Source organism: Macaca fascicularis, chromosome 4 (assembly GCF_037993035.2).
Source record: "Macaca fascicularis isolate 582-1 chromosome 4, T2T-MFA8v1.1".
In the NCBI taxonomy this organism is placed as follows: domain Eukaryota; kingdom Metazoa; phylum Chordata; class Mammalia; order Primates; family Cercopithecidae; genus Macaca; species Macaca fascicularis.
The window spans coordinates 127,919,249-127,938,309 of NC_088378.1; the positions used below are offsets into that span (position 1 = coordinate 127,919,249).

General features: G+C 43.2%; 1 protein-coding gene across 7 annotated transcripts in view; it reads right to left on the reverse strand.

The window, feature by feature from the left end:
• The window catches only part of POLH (DNA polymerase eta), a 38,714-nt gene that overhangs the window by 10,734 nt on the left and 8,919 nt on the right, over positions 1–19,061 (reverse strand). For 5 of the 7 annotated variants that reach the window (XM_065543983.2, XM_005552901.5, XM_074037912.1 and 2 more), the window contains 5 exons: positions 16,398–16,615; positions 7,969–8,138; positions 3,640–3,743; positions 801–920; positions 112–235 (listed from right to left, as the gene is read on the reverse strand). In XM_065543983.2, coding sequence (XP_065400055.1) covers positions 112–235; positions 801–920; positions 3,640–3,743; positions 7,969–8,138; positions 16,398–16,615 — 736 coding nt within the window. Of the gene's footprint in view, positions 1–111; positions 236–800; positions 921–3,639; positions 3,744–7,968; positions 8,139–16,234; positions 16,616–19,061 lie in introns of all 7 variants that reach the window. The other 2 variants (XM_074037910.1, XM_074037909.1) reach the window with 1 other exon arrangement.

Below are 19,061 nucleotides of genomic sequence, written 5' to 3' on the forward strand. Positions count from 1 at the left end.
CTTCATACTTTATAAAGGTCTCCTCTAACCTATTAAACCTTCCACAGCTACCAAAACCTACTTGCTGACCCCTTTAAAAGAGGTAGTGTTCTGTCAAGAATGCCTGCTTACCTGCTCCCGAGTAGCAAGAGCTGTTTTTCCTGGGAAGTTCTTACTACAGCCAATGGTTTTGGGTAGTTGCCTGGGTTTCACTGGATCATGTTCAATCCCTCGGCACATGGCATACAGCCAAGACCTAATAAGACCAGCAAAAAACGTTAAGGTGAAATTAAATGATTATTCTTGTTAAAACAAAACCAAATAACTAAAACCTTGTCCAAAATTTAGTGTACTGGACCTCTGACAAAATCCTGCCCTTCTCAGTGAATTCCAGTGCAATATATGGAAAATGAGAACACTGGTTCTACTTTCTAAAGCCAAGTCATCATTTGTATTTTTGGAAAAATGCCAAGCAAGCCACTGATTCATATCCCCAAATGTGTGTGTGCTTGCTAGGGCATTAAACACAAGCATTTTAAGAGAACATAACATCTCAGCATGCATGAATGATGTAATTAGTATATACTCAGGCATCAAAGTAACAAATCCTATCTATCAACCACCCAGGTACATGGAAAAAACTAGTCTAGACTGATAGGCCATAGTGACGCAAGATTTTAAAGCAAGAAGGACCAGTGAAATTATCTCAAGAAACAAATGTTAACCTAAAGATAGGTCTAGATTTTACTAGATGCTTTTGTCTATATTTGAATGTTGCATCTCCATAAAGTTTATGATAAAAAAAAAAATGAATCACTTACCCATTCTTCTCCCCAAAATGACTCTGGAGCTGGGATTCAGTGAACTGTGTCAGTTCACCCATGTATTCTACCCCTAGGATCTCAATGACAGAGGCCCCTAGCTTTCCTCCAAGATTACGGCTGATAACAAAGGAGACAAAGAGTTGATAGGTCACATCATAAATATCTAATTAGCAGCAAACATAAGACATTCTACTTTGTAAGTAGCTCTCCAAAAGGTTCAGGACAAATGAGAGCATATATTCTGGGAATTCAGTTACTCTGGGAGTTAAAATTTGAGGAGAAGATTAACAATAACATAACCAAAAGGCTAAAGTCCTTGATTAACTATCAAGTAAACTGTATATAAAACTTTCAATTGTACAACACCTGCTGTCCTGTTTGGGGATTAAAATCCCAAACACAAAATAAATCCCTTCCATGGCTAAAACTTTACTTAAGAATATATAATCTGACCGGGCACAGTGGCTCATGCCTATAATCCTAGCACTTTGGGAGGCCAAGGCGGGAAGACTGCTTGAGTCCAGGCGTTTGAGACCAGCCTGGGCAACAAAGTAAGACCCCAACTCTACAAAAAAAATTAAGGCCAGGTGTGGTGGCTCACGCCTGTAGTCCCAGCACTTTGGGAGGCCGAAGCGAGTGGATCACTTGAGCCCAGGAGTTTGAGAACAGTCTGAACAACATGGCGAAACCCTGTCTCTACAAAAAAATACAAAAAAATTAGTTGGGTGTGGTGGTGTGCAGCTGTAGTCCCAGCTACTTGGGAGGCTGAAGTGGGAGGATCACTTGAGCCCAGGAGGCAGAGGTTACAGTGAGTCGAGATTGTGCCACTGTACTCCAGCAAATTAACTGGGGATGGTGGCATGTGCCTGTGGTCCCAGCTACTTGGGAGGCTGAGGCAGAAGGATTGCTGGAACCCAGGGGTTAAGGCTGCAGTGAGCTCTAAATATAAACACAGTCAGCTGGGCACAGTGGCTCATGCCTGTAATCCCAGTACTTTGGGAGGCCAAGGCAGGCAGATCATTGGAAGCCAGGAGTTTGAGACTAGCCTGGCCAAAATAGTGAAACCTCGTCTCTACTAAAAATACAAAAATTAGTCGGGCGTGGTGGCATACAGCTGTGGTCCCAGCTACTCAGGTGGCTGAAGCAGGAGAATCGTTTGAACCCAGGAGGTGGAGGCTACAGTGAGCCGAAATCATACCACTGCACTCCAGCCTGGGCAACAGAGTGAGACTCCGTCTCAAAAAAAAAAAAAAAAAAAGTCAAAATTCTTTAGCCTAGCCTTTGAGGCTCCCTATAATCTGTCTTTAAATCATCTTTTCAGTCTATTTCCATTATCTTCCTCAATATGGTGCAGCTGAACTACTTTAGGTCCCAGTTCACTGAAAATATCTCATACTTTCCCCTCTTTGTGCTAAAAAGTTCTCCAAATCAGTAATGCTTTGCTGTTTTAGTCTGACTCTCCAAATTGTGCCAAATCGCAAAACAAAATCCCATGCCTTTTTATAAATCCTTCTCCAAATACTCCCTTCTTTTGTGAAGTTTGTTCTACCTGTACAATTCATTTATCAATTATGCAGTCTTATGACAGCACTTTTACTATTGCTTTTTACCTTATCCTTTCTACAATATTATAAGTCCTTGTCAAAGCCACACAACTGGTAGGCACAACCTGTTCATTTGACTTGGCTTCTTCTCTAATGCCTACTTTGGGAGCTGAAATTCAGCAGCCCTGAACACCTTGATTTGCTATTAGGGGAAAGAAAAGAAGTAAAATTCCTGTTTGTCACTTAATAACAGACTTGAATAAAAAGTCTAGAGGGAAGTTAAACATACAGCTAAAACTTGATTTTTTATTATTATTATTTTTTAAGACGGAGTCTTGCTCTTGTCACCCAGGCTGGAGTGCAATGGTGCCATTTCGGCTCACTGCAACCTCCGCCTCCTGGGTTCAAGTGAGTCTCCTGCCTCAGTCTCCCGAGTAGCTAGGATTACAGGCACCACCACCACACTCAGCTAATTTTTGTATTTTTAGTAGAGATAGGGTTTCACCATGTTGGCCAGGCTGGTCTCGAACTCCTGACTTCAAGTGATCCACCAGCCTTGGCCTCCCAAAGTGCTGGGATTACAGGCGTAAGCCATCGCACCTGGCCTATTTATTTATTTTTTGTAGAGATGGGGTCTCACTATGTTGCTTAGGCTGGTTTTGACCTCCTGGGCTCAAGTGATCCACCTGCCCTGGCCTACCAAAGTGCTGGGACTACAGGTGTGAGCCACCACACCTGGCTCATTTTTTTTAAAATTCAGGATTAAGTATCTGCCACAGATAACCCAGAACTGAAGATTCAGTAAGTCTCAGCATGGCTGGGCGCAGTGGCTCACACCTGTAATCCCAGCACTTTGGGAGGCTGAGGAGGGCGAATCACCTGAGGTCAAGAGTTTGAAAGCAGCCTGGCCAACATGGTGAAACCCTGTCTCTACCAAAATTACAAAAATTAGCCAGGCGTAGTGGTCAGCACCTATAATTCCAGCTACTCAGGAGCCCAAGACAGGAGAATTGCTTGAACCTGGGAGGTGGAGGTTGCGGGAGCCGACACTGTGCCATTGCACTCTAGTGTAGGCAACAAGAGTGAAACTCTCTCTTAAAAAATAAATAAATAAATAAATAAAAATAAAAGTCTCAGCGTGTGTTTCAAAATGTTTTGTGCTGTCTTCCTTCTAACTGCCTGGTACCTATTTCTCCTGGCTCCAGTCCTTAATTACTAACACAAGAAACTACAACCAGAGAGGTTCTACACATGGATATAAATGAAATTTAACGTGCTGCCTGAATACTTACATTTTGCGAATGGGCATTTGGCTGAAGAGCTGTGGGACTGACCCATGTGAAACCAGGGTTTGGCGGTTGGGCTTGTTTAGTCCACAGGCTAGTTTTGCCAGGACCTGGAAGCATGCAAAGTGTAAAAACTTCGTTACTGTCAACCCACCAAAGTTGGTGAATATAAACATACACATAACATACACACACACACACACACAGAGCTTAATGGCTGTAACCAATGGTTTCTACATTAAAAACAAAAATAAAACCAGAAACTCAAGACATCTCTAAAACTTGATATCCCACAACATCCTTATCCTCACTCTTCTTCCCACATCTCTCCCATTCTCAGTTTTCCTCTAGTCATTTTTTCCTTCCCATCTATTCCTACTTCAAGAGGTTTGAAAAGTAGAGAGACTACAGGAGAAATTCAAGCAAGATGCATTTCTCAGTGTGTCTATATAAAAATGCTGAAACATACTTGCTTTACCCTATCCCATTTACATTTCTTAATAGTTGGTCCATTTTGAGTCCCCAATTTAACACAAATTATCATAATTTAGTATCTGTTATAGAGATTGGGCTCAAAACCATTCTCCAATAACAAACACCTTCTTATAAATAACACTTAAAAATGAAAAAGCTTAAATCCTTGAGAATTCTTTTTTTTTCTTTGAGACAGAGTCTTGCCCTGTCACCAGGCTGGAAGGTAGTGGCACGATCTCAGCTCACTGCAATCTCCCCCTCACTGGGTTCACGCGATTCTCCTGCCTCAGCCTCCCGAGCTGGAACTACAGGTGTATGCCACCATGCTCAGCTAATTTTTGTATTTTTGGTAGAGACGGGGTTTCACCATGTTGGCCAGGATGGCCTCAAGATCTCTTGAACTCGTGATTGGCCCACCTCAGTCTCCAAAGAGAACTTTTTTTTTTTTTAAGACAGAGTTTCACTCTTGTTGCCCAGGCTGGAGTGCAATGGCACGATCTCAGCTCACTGCAACCTCCACCTCCCGGGTTCAAGCGATTCTCCTGCCTCAGAATCCTGAGTAGCTGGGATTACAGGCATGAGCCACCATGCCCAGCTAATTTTGTATTTTTAGTAGAGATGGAGTTTTTCCATGTTGGTCAGGCTGGTCTCGAACTCCCAACCTCAGGTGATCCACCAGCCTCAGGCTCTCAAAGTTCTGGGATTACAGGCGTGAGCCACTGTGCTCGGCCAAGATAAATCTTTTCTAAGAGTAAAGCACTTCAATGGTATTTTGCAAATTATAAAAATATAATTTTTAAAATATTTTTTATATAATTTAAAAATTATATTTTTATAATTATGTTTTAAAATATAAAATCAGGCCGGGCGCGGTGGCTCAAGCCTGTAATCCCAGCACTTTGGGAGGCCGAGACGGGCGGATCACAAGGTCAGGAGATCGAGACCATCCTGGCTAACCCGGTGAAACCCCATCTCTACTAAAAAATACAAAAAACTAGCCGGGCAAGGTGGCGGGCGCCTGTAGTCCCAGCTACTCGGGAGGCTGAGGCAGGAGAATGGCGTGAACCCGGGAGGCGGAGCTTGCAGTGAGCTGAGATCCGGCCACTGCACTCCAGCCTGGGCGGCAGAGGGAGACTCTGTCTCAAAAAAAATAATAATAATAATAAAATAAAATAAAATAAAATAAAATAAAATAAAATAAAATATAAAATCATTAAATTCACTAGAGAGATTGGTTAAGAACTTCTACCAGGCAACATTTAGTCTGGTTTAAATTACACCAAAGCTATTGTTTCCTTTCCCTTCATCCAACCAGGAAAAAAAAAAAAAAATGCAGATGGGTAGTTTGGCAACTTTCCTTGGAGAAGGAGAAGGTATCAACCAGGGATAATCAGCCACTGCCCAATTACTGAGCTTTGGTCAGAAAGGGATGGAAGTCCTGGGCTCTTGCTACACTTTATTCATAATTAATCAGAAAACCAGTTATTCTGCTCCTGAATTTTTGGGAACTGTCTGTGTACCCTAAATTAAAATAGTGGTCTAAATTAATAAAATTTTATTATTCCTTTTATTGCTCTCATAAGAAAACAGGGAATAGGCAAAAGCATAAAAATACCTAGGCAACTCCACATAACAAGATAATACAAAAAAATTCAGCAAGTGGCTGGGCACGGTGGCTCATGCCTGTAATCCCAGCACTTTGGGAGGCCGAGGTGGGTGGATCACTTGAGGTCAGGAGTTCCAGACCAGCCTGGCCAATATGGTGAAACTCTGTCTCCAGTAAAAATAGAAAAATTAGCCGGTCATGGTGGTGTGCACCTGTAATCCCAGCTACTCGGGAGGCTGAGGCAGGAGAACCACCTGAACCCGGGAGGCAGAGGCTGCAGTGAGCTGAGATCAGGCCACTGTACTCCAGCCTGGGCAACAGGGCGAGACTCCATCTCAAAAAAATAAATAAATAAAATAAAAATAATAAAAATTCAGCAAGTGAAAATAAAAGAAATAGATTAACGTATATAAGTTCAAAGACTAGCTTCCTTTTTTCTACAGACAGTTCAGTCATTAAGGAAATACTGTCATCTCTCAATATCTGCAGGAGATTGGTCCTAAGACCCCCAGTGAATGCCAAAATCCCAAGTCCCGTATATAAAATGCACAACTCCCATAATATAAAATGGTGTAGTATTTGCATATAACCTTTGTATGTCCTTCTGCATACTTTAAATCATCTCCAATTACTTATAACACCTATAACGTACAATGTAAATGCTATATAAACTGCTCTTATAGTGTATTGGTTTTTCTTTTCTTTTTTTTTGAGATGGAGTCTTGCTCTTGTTACCCAAGAGTGCAATGGCTGGAGTGCAATGGCATGATCACGGTTTACTACAACCCATGCCTCCCGGGTTCAAACAATTCTTCTGCCTCAGCCTCCCGAGTAGCTGGGATTTTTTACAGGTGACCACTACCACACCCAGCTAATTTTTGTATTTTTAGTAGAGACAGGGTTTCACCATGTTGGCCAGGCTGGTCTCGAACTCCTGACCCCGTGATCCACCTGCCTCGGCATCCCAAAGTGCTGGGATTAAAGGCAAAAGCCACCGCACTGGGCTTTTCTTTTTTTTCTTTTTTTCTTTTTTTTTAAGACAGAGTCTCACTCTGTTGCCCAGGCTGGAGTGCAATGGTGCAATCTCAGCTCACGGCAACCTCCACCTCCCAGGTTCAACCAATTATCGTGCCTCAGTCCCCAAAGCATCTGAGACTACAGGTGTGTGCCACCACATCCAGCTAATTTTTTTGTATTTTTGGGAGAGATGGGTTTTGCCATGCTGCCCAGGCTGGTCTCAAACTCCTCGGTTCAGGTGATCTGCCTGCCTTGGCCTCCCGAAGTGCTGGGATTACAGGTGTGAGCCATTGTGCCTGGACTTGTTTTTTCATTTGTATAATTTTGAATTGTTGTATTGGGCCTTTTAATTTAAAAAATATATATATTTTTGATCCATGGGTGGTTGAATCCCCAGATATGAAACTTGCACATACAGAGGGCCAACTGTCATTTAGATGTCACTGCATAAATAAGCATTAGCTGTAATTTTTCTTTTTTCTTTTTTTGAGATGGAGTCTTTGCTTTGTCGCCCAGGCTGGAGTGCAGTGGCACAATCTTGGCTCACTGGAACCTCCGCCTCCCAGGTTCAAGCAATTCTCCTGCCTCAGCCTCCCGAGTAGCTGGGACTACAGGTGCACGCCACCACGTCTGGTTAATTAATTATTTTTTTATTTTTAGTAGAGATGGTGCTTTACCATATTGGTCAGGCTGCTCTTGAACTCCTGACCTCAGGTGATCCACCTGCCTCAGCCTCCCAAAGTGCTGGGACGACAGGCATGAGCTCCCACGCCAGGCCTTCAGCTTGCTTCTTAGGAAAGTACATATTTAATGTCCATTTCCATGTTAAAGAATTATTTATGCTTTGATTTGGGCCTCAACATGAATTTTAAACAGAAATCCATTCAAAGTATATGTGTAATAACCTTTTTTTTTTGGAGACAGTCTCACTGTCGCCCAAGCTGAAGTGCAGTGGTATGATTTCGGCTCACTGCAGCTTCAACCTCCTGGACTCAGCTGATCTTCCCACCTCAGCCTCCTATAGGTGCACATGACCACACCTGGCTAATTTTTTGTAGAGATTGGGTTTCAACATGCTCCCCAGGCTGCTCTTCAACTCCTGGGCTCACGCGATCCGCCCACATAGACGTGCACAACTACACCTGGCCTATGTGTAATAATTTAAATGTCCCACTGTCCCTGCTGTATTTGACTAAGGATATCAATGTTTCTCTTTGAAATCTACTATTAGCCTTCACCTTATTGTGTGAAATTCCAGCTGAACACTGAAAACCAGTCTCCCTCTCTATGGCTGCTCTCATCTCCTCCACAATCACTGCTCCCACGGTGAGCTGCAGGTCTGGAGAGGTGAGGTTATCAAGCTGAAGAGAATCGAGCCATTGAAATAAGCCTTGTTTTCGCATCCCCTCTGAAATGAATTAAGAAGTCACATTTAGACATTTAAAAAAATGATTTAATTGTGCTATCTAATGTAGAAATACTTAGATTACAGGTATTTAGACATACAAGTTTTCACAAAAAAATGGCATCCAGTTTAGAAGACTATGAGAGAGATCAATTTCTCCTTCAGAGTGATTCCCGCAGCTTAGCTTCAGCATAGGCTGAATTTTTTGTACAACAAATATTTTGTATTAATATCATCTTTCACGAGCAATGATTTTAAAACACATTTTCAGCCAGGCACGGTGGCTCACGCCTGTATTGCCAGCACTTTGGGAGACCAAGGTGGGTGGATCAACTGAGGTCAGGAGTTTAAGACCAGCCTGGCCAACATGGCAAAACCCCATCTCTACTAAAAATACAAAATTAGCTTGGCGTGGTGGTGCAGGCCTATAATCACAGCTACTCAAGAGGCTGAGGCAGGAGATTCGCTTGAAACCAGGAGGCGGAGGTTGCAGTGAGCCGAGATTGTGCCGCTGCACTCCAGCCTGGGCGACAGAGCAAGACTACATCTCAAAACAAACAAACAAACAAATAAATAAATAAATAAAAATAATGAAAACACATTTATCTCCCCAGTTGTCTTGAATTTTCTTTCTCCTACCATATTTAACTACTTGAACATCTCCAAATTTTTTTTTCAATTAGAAAATATTCACAATTAACTCAAGCCTCAATACAAGCTTTTAAACATTTACATGTTTTTAGAGGTGGATTCCAGCTGAGTAACTTAAAATCCACTCCGAGGTACTAGATTTATTTCCCTGACAAGCTGTTTTAAGTTAGATGTTGCTTGGGACTTAGGACCTTGAAAATATCTTATGCTGAGTACATACAAATCTTTATCCCCAAACTTACACTCTAATCCCTCAGCTCTACCTCCCTACAGACGAACTTTTCCTGACTGCCTACAGAAGAACTTTTCTTGAATTTTTTTGTTTTGTTTTTTTGTTTTGTTTTTTTGAGACGGAGTCTCGCTCTGTCACCCAGGCTGGAGTGCCATGGCCGGATCTCAGCTCACTGCAAGCTCCGCCTCCTGGGTTCCCACCATTCTCCTGCCTTAGCCTCCCAAGTAGCTGGGACTACAGGCGCCCGCCACCCCACCCGGCTAGTTTTTTGTATTTTTTAGTAGAGATGGGGTTTCACCGTGTTAGCCAGGATGGTCTCGATCTCCTGACCTCGTGATCCGCCCATCTCGGCCTCCCAAAGTGCTGGGATTACAGGCTTGAGCCACCGCGCCCGGCCCCATGAATTTTTAATTATAGTTTCCAACTAAACATAACTAAAATCAAACTTTGTCTTCCTTCTCAAATGTTCTTTCCCAACCAACTCCCTATTTCTATTAAGGGCTTAAAACCCACAATAATATTGGCTTATTTTCTTTCTTTCATTCTTCATTATGCAGGCATTTTAGTCAACAAAGGCTACTTTAAAATATTTCACATATCCATTGCAACCCACCCCACCACCCTATTTTATTCAGGTTTTATTCTTTTTTTTTTTTTTTTGAGACCAAGTCTCGCTCTGTTGCCCAGGCTGGAGTGCAGTGGCACGATCTTAGCTCACTGCAAGCTCTGCCTGCCAGGTACACGCCATTCTCCCGCCTCAGCCTCCCGAGTAGCTGGGACTACAGGCGCTCACCACCACGCCCAGCTAGTTTTTTTGTATTTTTAGTAGAGATGGGGTTTCACCATGTTAGCCAGAATGGTCTCAATCTCCTGACCTCATGATCTGCCCACCTCGGACTCCCAAAGTGCCAGGATTACAGGCCTGAGCCACCGTACCCGGCAAGCTCTTACTACTCAACTCTGTTCTTCTTTCCTTTGCTTAAACACATCTATATTTTAGGATTTATTGCAAGTTTATCTATCACAAAGTCCTCTCCTTCAACTATTCTAGCTAGCTTCCAAGTACCACATTAAAATCCTTAACCTTTTATCTGTAAAAGGAAGTAGACATAATTGTTATATTTTTTAAGACAGAGTGACACTCTGTCATCCAGGTTGGAGTGTAGTGGCATGATCTTGGCTCACTAATATATACTAGTATACACTATTTTAAATGATGGATGTTTTAATAGTATTTATTGTTCTTAATATGTGCAAGCCTTGGTGTGTCAGGAAAATAGATAATAAAAAAAAAAGAAAAGAAAAATACACGCAAGCCATTGTGCTGAGGAACTTTATTTTTTGAGAGAGTCTCGCTCTGTTGCCCAGGCTGGAGTGCAGTGGTGTGATCTTGGCTCACTGCAAGCTTTGCCTCCTGGGTCCACGCCATTCTCCTGCCTCAGCCTCCCAAGTAGCTGAGACTACAGGTGCCCGCCACCATTCCCAGCTAATTTTTTTTGTATTTTTTTTAGTAGAGACAGGGTTTCACCATGTTAGCCAGGATGGTCTCGGTCTCCTGACCTTGTGATCCACCCTCCTCGGCCTCCCAAAGTGCTGGGATTACAGGTGTGAGCCACCGTGCCAGGCCAAGGAACTTTATTTTTAAAAACTAACTTTTGGGCCGTGCATGGTGGTTCACGTCTGTAATTCCAGCACTTTGGGAGGCTAACGCGGGCAGATCACCAGGTCAGGAGTTTGAGACCAGTCCGACCACCATGGTAAAACCCTGTCTCTACTAAAAATACAAATACAAAAATTAGCCAGGCGTGGTGGTGCACACCTATAATCCCAGCTACTCAGGAGGTTGAGACAGGAGAATTGCTTGAACCTGGGAGGCGGAGGTTGGGTGAGCTGAGCGAACTCCCCCTCAAAAAAGAAAAAAAACTTTAAAAAAAACCCTGTTTTTTGGCGGGGCAATCTCTGCCTCCTGAGCTCAAGCGATCCTCCTACCTCAGCCTCCCAAGTAGCTAGGACTACAGGCAGATGCCACCACGTCCAGCTAATTTGTATTTTTTGTAGAGACGGGGTTTCACCATGTCACCAAGGATGGTCTCAAACTCCTGGACTCAAGCAACCCCCCCATGTGCCCCCCATCTCCCCAGCCCCCAGCCTTGGCCTCACAAAGTGATGGGGATTACAGGCATGAGCCACCATGTATGATCATAAGAAGTAGAGCATAATTGTTAAAAGAACATTCTGCAGTCAAGCAAGGTTCAAATATTGGCTTCATAACCTACTGACCATATGACTTCGGACAAGTTACATAATTCTCTAAGCTTCAGTTTCCTTGTCTACAAACTGCACTTCATATAGCTGTTATGAGGATTAAAAGATAGTTTATTAATTTTTATTTTTTTTTTGAGACAGAGTTGCTCTGCTGCCCAGGCTAGACTGCAGTGGAACGATCTCAGCTCACTGCAACCTCCACTTCCCAGGTTCAAGCAATTATCCTGCCTCAGCCTCCTGAGTAGCTGGGACTATAGCTGTGCACCTCCAGGCCCAGCTAATTTTCGTATTTTTAGTAGAGATGGGGTTTCACCATGCTGGCCAGGCTGGTCTTAAACTCCTGATCTCAAGGGCTCCCAAAGTGCTGGGATTATAGGCGTGAGCCACCGTGCAAGGCCAAAAGGTAGTTTTTTAAAATAAAGTTCCTCAGCACAGTGGCTTGTGCATTTTTTTTTTTAATTATCTATTTTCCTGAAACACCAAGGCTTGCATATATTAAGAACAATAAATACTATTAAAACACCCATCATTTAAAACAACTTATACTAGTATATATTAGCTTTGGGAAATAAAAATATGAATAATTTATTGTAATTGTGTGACTTTCTGGACCATTTTAACTTAGCCAGCATGGTGGCAAATGCCTACAACCCCAGCTACTCAGGAGGTTGAGGCATGAGAATCACTTGAACCCTGGAGGTGGAGGCTGCAGTGTGCCAAGATCTCACAACTGCATTCCAGCCTGGGTGATACCAAAAAATCAGTGTTGCACATGGAAATTAAAAAAAAAGAAAGTTATATAATAAGATGTGGTACGGAAAGGTAAGACCAAAGAACACCTTTCTTACGATAATTAAACTTCTGACTCTGGTCCCAGAATAATAAAATATCAAATATCAAAAGCTTATGTGCCATGATTTTGCTTCCTTTATAAGTGGCACATCTTTATTGTCCATTATATTTTGTCCAAAGAACTAAAGGATCTGCAGCCTCTAGCTTGACATAGTTTGCATTATCAGGATCAGAAAATAAAATAATTCCTTAAGTCACAAGCTTCCCTGGGCAGTTTTACTACCACCCTTCTGCAAAACACATTAAAGGCATATCATACAATTGTTCAGCAGCAAAAGCAAAGTTTACATCTTACATTTTTTTTTTTCTTTTTTTTTTGAGACAGAGTCTTGCTCTGTCACTGCCCAGGCTGGAGTGCAGTGGCGTGACCTCGGCTCACTGCACCCTCCGCCTCCTGGACTCAAGCAATTCTCCTGCCTCAGCCTCCTAAGTAGCTGGGATTACAGGCACCTGCCACCGTGCCTGGCTAATTTTTGTATTTTTAGTAGAGATAGGGTTTCACCATGTTGGCCAGGCTGGTCTCGAACTCCTGACCACAGGTGATCCACCAGCCTCGGCCTCCCAAAGTGCTGGGATTACAGGTGTGAGCCACCACGCCCAGCCAAAACATGAAACTTATGCAGAATTACTTGCTCTGGGGGCATACAACTGAATTTCATAATATTCAATTAAAAAAAAGACCTCATTCTGGCGGAGGTTGCAGTGAGCCGACATTGCGCCACTGCACTCCAGCCTGGGTGATAGAGTGGCTCTGTCTCAAAGAAAAACAAAACAAAACAAAAAACCCTCATTCTTATGCAAATTCTTAGACCTGGAATCTAGGACTATCATAATCTAACATTATCACAAAAGCAGTTTTTTTTTTTTTTTTTAGATGGAGTCTTGCTCTGTCGCCCAGGTTGGAGTCCAGTGGTGCGATCTCGGCTCACTGCAACCTCTGCCTCCTGGGTTTAAGGAATTCTCTGCTTCAGCCATCCAAATAGCTGGGATTACAGGCGTGTGCCACCACACCCAGCTAATTTTTTTGTATTTTTAGTAAAGACGAAGTTTCACCATCTTCGCCAGGCTGGTCTTGAACTCCTGACCTCGTGATCCACCCACCTCAGCCTCCCAAAGTGCTTGGATTACAGGCGTGAGCCACTGTGCCCGGCCACAAAAGCAAGTTTTTATTGTTCTAATTCTATTCAAATATAAGAAAAAAAAAATTAACCTTCAAGTACATGTTATTAAAACACTTCATACAGATTGTATCACAAGTTTTTTTCAGATAGATAAAGTAAAAAATGAATTTATTTTAAAAAACCCATTTATCATTTCCTAACACATCAATATCCAAGTAGAAAACAAAAGCCTGGCCGGGCGCGGTGGCTCAAGCCTGTAATCCCAGCACTTTGGGAGGCCGAGACGGGCGGATCACGAGGTCAGGAGATCGAGACCATCCTGGCTAACACGGTGAAACCCCGTCTCTACTAAAAAATACAAAAAAAAAAACTAGCCGGGCGAGGTGGCGGGCGCCTGTAGTCCCGGCTACTCGGGAGGCTGAGGCAGGAGAATGGCGGGAACCCGGGAGGCGGAGCTTGCAGTGAGCTGAGATCCGGCCACAGCACTCCAGCCTGGGTGACAGAGCGAGACTCCGTCTCAAAAAAAAAAAAAAAAAAAAAAAAAGAAAAGAAAAGCCTGGGCAACATAGTGAGACCCTATCTCTACAAAAAATTTTAAAATTAGCCAGGCATGATGGCGCATACCTGTAGTTCCAGCTACTCTGCAGGCTGAGGTGGGAGGACTGTTTGAGCCCAGGAGTTCAAGGCTGCAGTGGAGCCATAATTACACACCTGTGAATAGCCACTGATAGCCACTGCACTCTAGCCTGGGCAACATAGTGAGACTTCCATCTCCAAAAAAAAAAAAAAAGACAAGGAACTAATAATTAGGATAGGATATACAAGGAACTCTTGCAAATCAAAAAATAAATAATTTTACCATTTGTCATGGAAAAATGGGCAAAGATTATAAAAAGGTAAATCACAGAAGCAGAAACTCAGCTGGCTTACAAGTGTATGAAAAGATCTTCAATCTCAATTAGTAATCACAGAAATGTAAATTAAAACAAAACAAACAAACATTATATTGGCAATTATTTATTTATTTATTTTTTTTTTTTGAGACAGAGTCTCGCTCTATCGTCCAGGCTGGAGTGCAGTGGCGCGATCTCAGCTCACTGCAAGCTCCGCCTCCTGGGTTCATGCCACTCTCCTGCCTCAGCCTCCCAAGTAGCTGGGACTACGGGCGCCCACCACCACACCAGGCTAATTTTTTTGTATTTTTAATAGAGACGGGGTTTCACCATGTTAGCCAGGATGGTCTCAATCTCCTGACCTCGTGATTCACCTGCCTCAGCCTCCCAAAGTGCTGGGATTACAGGCATGAGCCACTGCGCCTGGCCAGCAAATTTTTTTTTTTTTTTTTTTAAGACGGAGTCTCACTCTGTCGCCCAGGCTGGAGTGTAGTGGCACGATCTCGGCTCACTGCAAGCTCCGCCTCCCAGGTTCACGCCATTCTCCTGCCTCAGCCTCCTGAGTAGCTGGGACTACAGGCGCCCGCCACCTCGCCCGGCTAGTTTTTTGTATTTTTTTAGTAGAGACGGGGTTTCACCGTGTTAGCCAGGATGGTCTCAATCTCCTGACCTCATGATCCGCCCGTCTCGGCCTCCCAAAGTGCTGGGATTACAGGCTTGAGCCACCGCGCCCGGCCTATTTTTAAACATTAGATGATATGAGTTGTTGAGAATATGGGGGAAACAGGAACTTTTATGTACTCCTAGGAGGAATGTAAACTGTTACAGTAGGACATTAGAAGCAATCAATGAATTTGTCACCAGGGAAAATGGTCTGTAAACATGGTGGGTCCATATCATGGATTATGCTGCAAGTAACAGCCATCGAAGCCAGCAATTACAAATAAATACAGCCACATGGAGAGATCTCTAAGGTCACTACTGAGGGAAAATTAAGAAAAAGAATGAGATCTATTAATAGCACAAAATCATCTTGTAATTAAAAAGCACATATACAAAGCAATACTGGGTAACTTATAAAGATATAGGCCGGGTGCGGTGGCTTACGCCTGTAATCCCAGCACTTTGGGAGGCCGAGGCGGGTGGATCATTTGAGGTCAGGAGTTCGAGATCTGCCTGGTCAACATGATGAAACTCCGTCTCTATGAAAAATACAAAAATTAGCCGGGCTTGGCGGTACATGCCTATAATCCCAAATACTCCGGAGGCTGAGGCAGGAGAACTGCTTGAACCGTGCAGGCGGAGGTTGCAGTGAGCTGAGATCGTGCCACTGCACTCCAGCCAGGGCGAGAGTGACGTTCCATCTCAAAATAGAGAAGAGAAGAGAAGAGATATATACACATCTAAGATATATCAAGTATATCAGTGGGTACAAGAGGGTGAGGGGGGTACAGAGGGAGTGGGAAAATCACTATGAAGGGTAAAAGTAGCAAAATACAATGAGAAGGGCCTTGTGCAGCCCATGTAATAATGTGCTATGAAGTGAGTAGAAATTTTGAATCACTCAACTCCCTATACCTGAGGTCCCCCTTTAAAAAGCTCACCCTTCTTATATATTAGTTAACCAAGACACTAAGTTACAATAATAAAAATTAAGCCACCAATGACAAAGTGCTTAGTCAGCCTTCTAGTGATTTTTTTGTTTTTTGAGATGGAGTCTCCCTCTGTAGCCTAGGCTGGAGTGCAGTGGTGAGATCTCAGCTCACCGTAACCTCTGCCTCCTGGGTCCTGGTTCAAGCAATTCTCCTGCCTCAGCCTCCTGAGTAGCAGATTACAGGCACGCACCACCATGCCCAGCTAATTTTTGCATTTTAGTAGAGATGGGGTTTCACCATGCTGCCAGGTTGGTCTTGAACTCCTGACCTCATGATCCACCCACTTCAGCCTCCCAAAGTGCTGGGGTTACAGGCGTGAACCACCGCGCCAGGCCTCTGCCTTCTACTGATAACACTAACCTGCCCTAGTTACATCTAAAAGAGAAATTTACTTTCATACAGATTTCACAGCTTCTCAACAGCCATATACCTGGAAAGATAAGAAAATTTGTATATGCTTCCATGTAAGTCCTTGTGATTCATTCAGGCTGTAGTTTAAGTTTCCTTTCAATTATTCCATGGAGAATCAGCATGACCAAGCAAAGCAGGTTCCAAAGGCAGGAAGCAGAAGCAATATGATGTTATGGAAGTACCTTTCTGAACAGTCTCTTCTGCTGTTGTAGGGCCTTGGGGCAACCCTTCAATGTAAGTGCTTGGCAACAAGTCTGCTGAGATAGGCTGACCTTGTAGCTTTTGTAGTCTCTCTTGTACAGAACTGGTCAGATCTACGTAAGCCTCATCAATGCTGGCACGTTCAATCACAGCAAAACGCGACATTATCTCCATCACTTCAACACTGGCTTCCCGGTACCTAAGAAGTGTAAGGATCATTCATGCAGGCAATAAACAGAGGCAACCTTGAGATTGTCTGCTCCACTCCCACCCTGCCATAATGAACAATAATATACATAATCAAGAGACATGTGGCTTAACAGAGACTAGAAAGTAGTAACTGAAAGGGTCAACAGGCAGGCAGATGGTCAATAATAGAAGCATGGAAAAGGAAGAACCACGGAGGCAAATATTTTTAGCACAATGCCAGAACTACCAAGGTAGAAAGCATTCAGACTATGAACACGTCTATATGACAAGGAACTCTATAAAAAATAAAGAAATGCCTCACATTTGTGTATTACTGTGATCACCTATTCTTTTTATTTTCATATATCCACCAAGAAATCTTCTGCTTCTAATTTTGTCTCAAAAAAAAAAAAAAGGGTGATTTACATGGAACACTGCACTGATCAGTGAACCAGAGCATATGGTCTTCCCCAGGATAATATTTCTCACCATAAATTAACAAACTGGCATATGGATTTTATACTTCAGTCAACGGTGAGTTTGGTTAACATGTAAACTGGTCATCACCACATACACACACATGCCTTAACCAACCATTTATGGATATACTAATATTCAAATTATCAAACCGAAGATAAGCACCTAGAATGTGGTGATATGTCTGGGTGGGCAGACAACCGTCCTCAGGGTATACATACCAATCTCACCATATGTCTTCTATTCAAACTTTAATAAGCAGCTCTTCTGCCTGTATAGCTAGTTTTCTGTGACAATATACAGATATTTTGTTCTTTTCTTTTTTTTTTGAGATGAAGTCTCGCTCCTGTCCCCCATGCTGGAGTGCAATAGCGGGATCTGGCCCCACTGCAACCACTGCCTCCTGGGTTCAAGCGATTCTCCTGCCTCAGCCTCCCAAGTAGCTGGGATTACAGGCGCCTGCCACCATGCCCGGCTAATTTTTTAATATTTTTAGTAGAGATGGGGTTTCACCATGTTGGCCAGGCTGATCTCAAATTCCTGACCTCAGGTGATCCTCCCATCTTGGCCTCCCAAAGTGCTGGGATTACAGGCATGAGCCACCGCACCCGGCCACTATACAGATATTTTCTTTGCTTTGGTTTGGACCTGCTTTGTAGTGTCCAGTTCTTTGTTCCTATTGAATTTACATTTACCATAAAAATGAAAACACTGGTACCTCTTCACCATGACACCCATAAAAACCAGTATAATCATTGTTCTAAAACATTCTCAAATTAGAGAAACACTTGACTTTTTTTTTTTTTTTTTAATCATTATTTGAGCCAGGAAGAAGACAGGCCTCAAAGAAAATAAAGAGCAAGACCAAGCACGGCGGCTCACACCTGTAATCCCAGCACTTTGGAAGGCAGAGGTGGGTGGATCACCTGAGGTCAGGAGTTCAAGACCAGCCTGACCAACATGGAGAAACCCCGTTTCTACTAAAAATACAAAATTAGCTGGCATGGTGGCATATGACTGTAATCCCAGATATTCGGGAGGCTGAGGCAGGAGAATCACTTGAACCCAAGAGGCGGAGGTTGTAGTGAGTCGAGATCCCACCATTGGACCCTAGCCTGGGCAACAAGAGTGAAACTCCATCCCCCACTCACAAAAAACAAAAAGAAAAGAAAAAAGAAAGAGCAATATGCTCACGTACAAAGCCAGAAAAGGATACTTGCAATATTGTGAAATATATATTGGGTCTTCATCTCAGTTTCCTGGCATACAACTCCAGAAATCCTTGGAATCACCCAAGTTTTGTCTTTTTGTATGCTAATGTTGAATAATAGCTTCAGAAGGGTTGGAACCTTTGGCCCTACCCCTCAACTTCTGGGGAGGGGAGAGGAGGAGAGGTCTGCAGGTCAAGTTGATCACCTATGGCCAACGGTTTAATCAGTCATGAGTACATAATGCAGCCTCCCTAAAAACGCAAGAGGACAGGGTCCAGAGAGGTTCCAAACAGCTGTAACGGTAGAGATTCCTGGAGGGTGACTCATCCAGGAAGGGCATGAAAGCTCCACACCCCTTCTCACATGCCTTGCTCTATATATCTCTTCATCTTCCTGTTTTTTTTGACAGGATCTCATTGCTGTCCAGGCTGGATGCAGCGGTTTGATCATGACTCTCTGCAACCACAATCTCCTGGGCTCAAGTGATCCTCCCACCTCAGCTTCCCGAGTAGCTGGAACTAGAGCTGCATGATACCATGTCTGGCTAATTTTGTGTGTGTTTCTTTTTTTTTTTTTTTTTTTTAATTTTGGTAGAGATGAGGTCTTACTATATTGCCCAGGCTGGTCTCGAACTCCTGAGCTCAAGCAATCCTCCTGTCTCAGCCTCCCAAAGTGCTCAGATTACAGGTGTGAGCCACCATGCCCAACCTAACTGTATCCTTCATAATATCCTTTATAATAAATCAATAAACATAAGTAAGTGTTCTC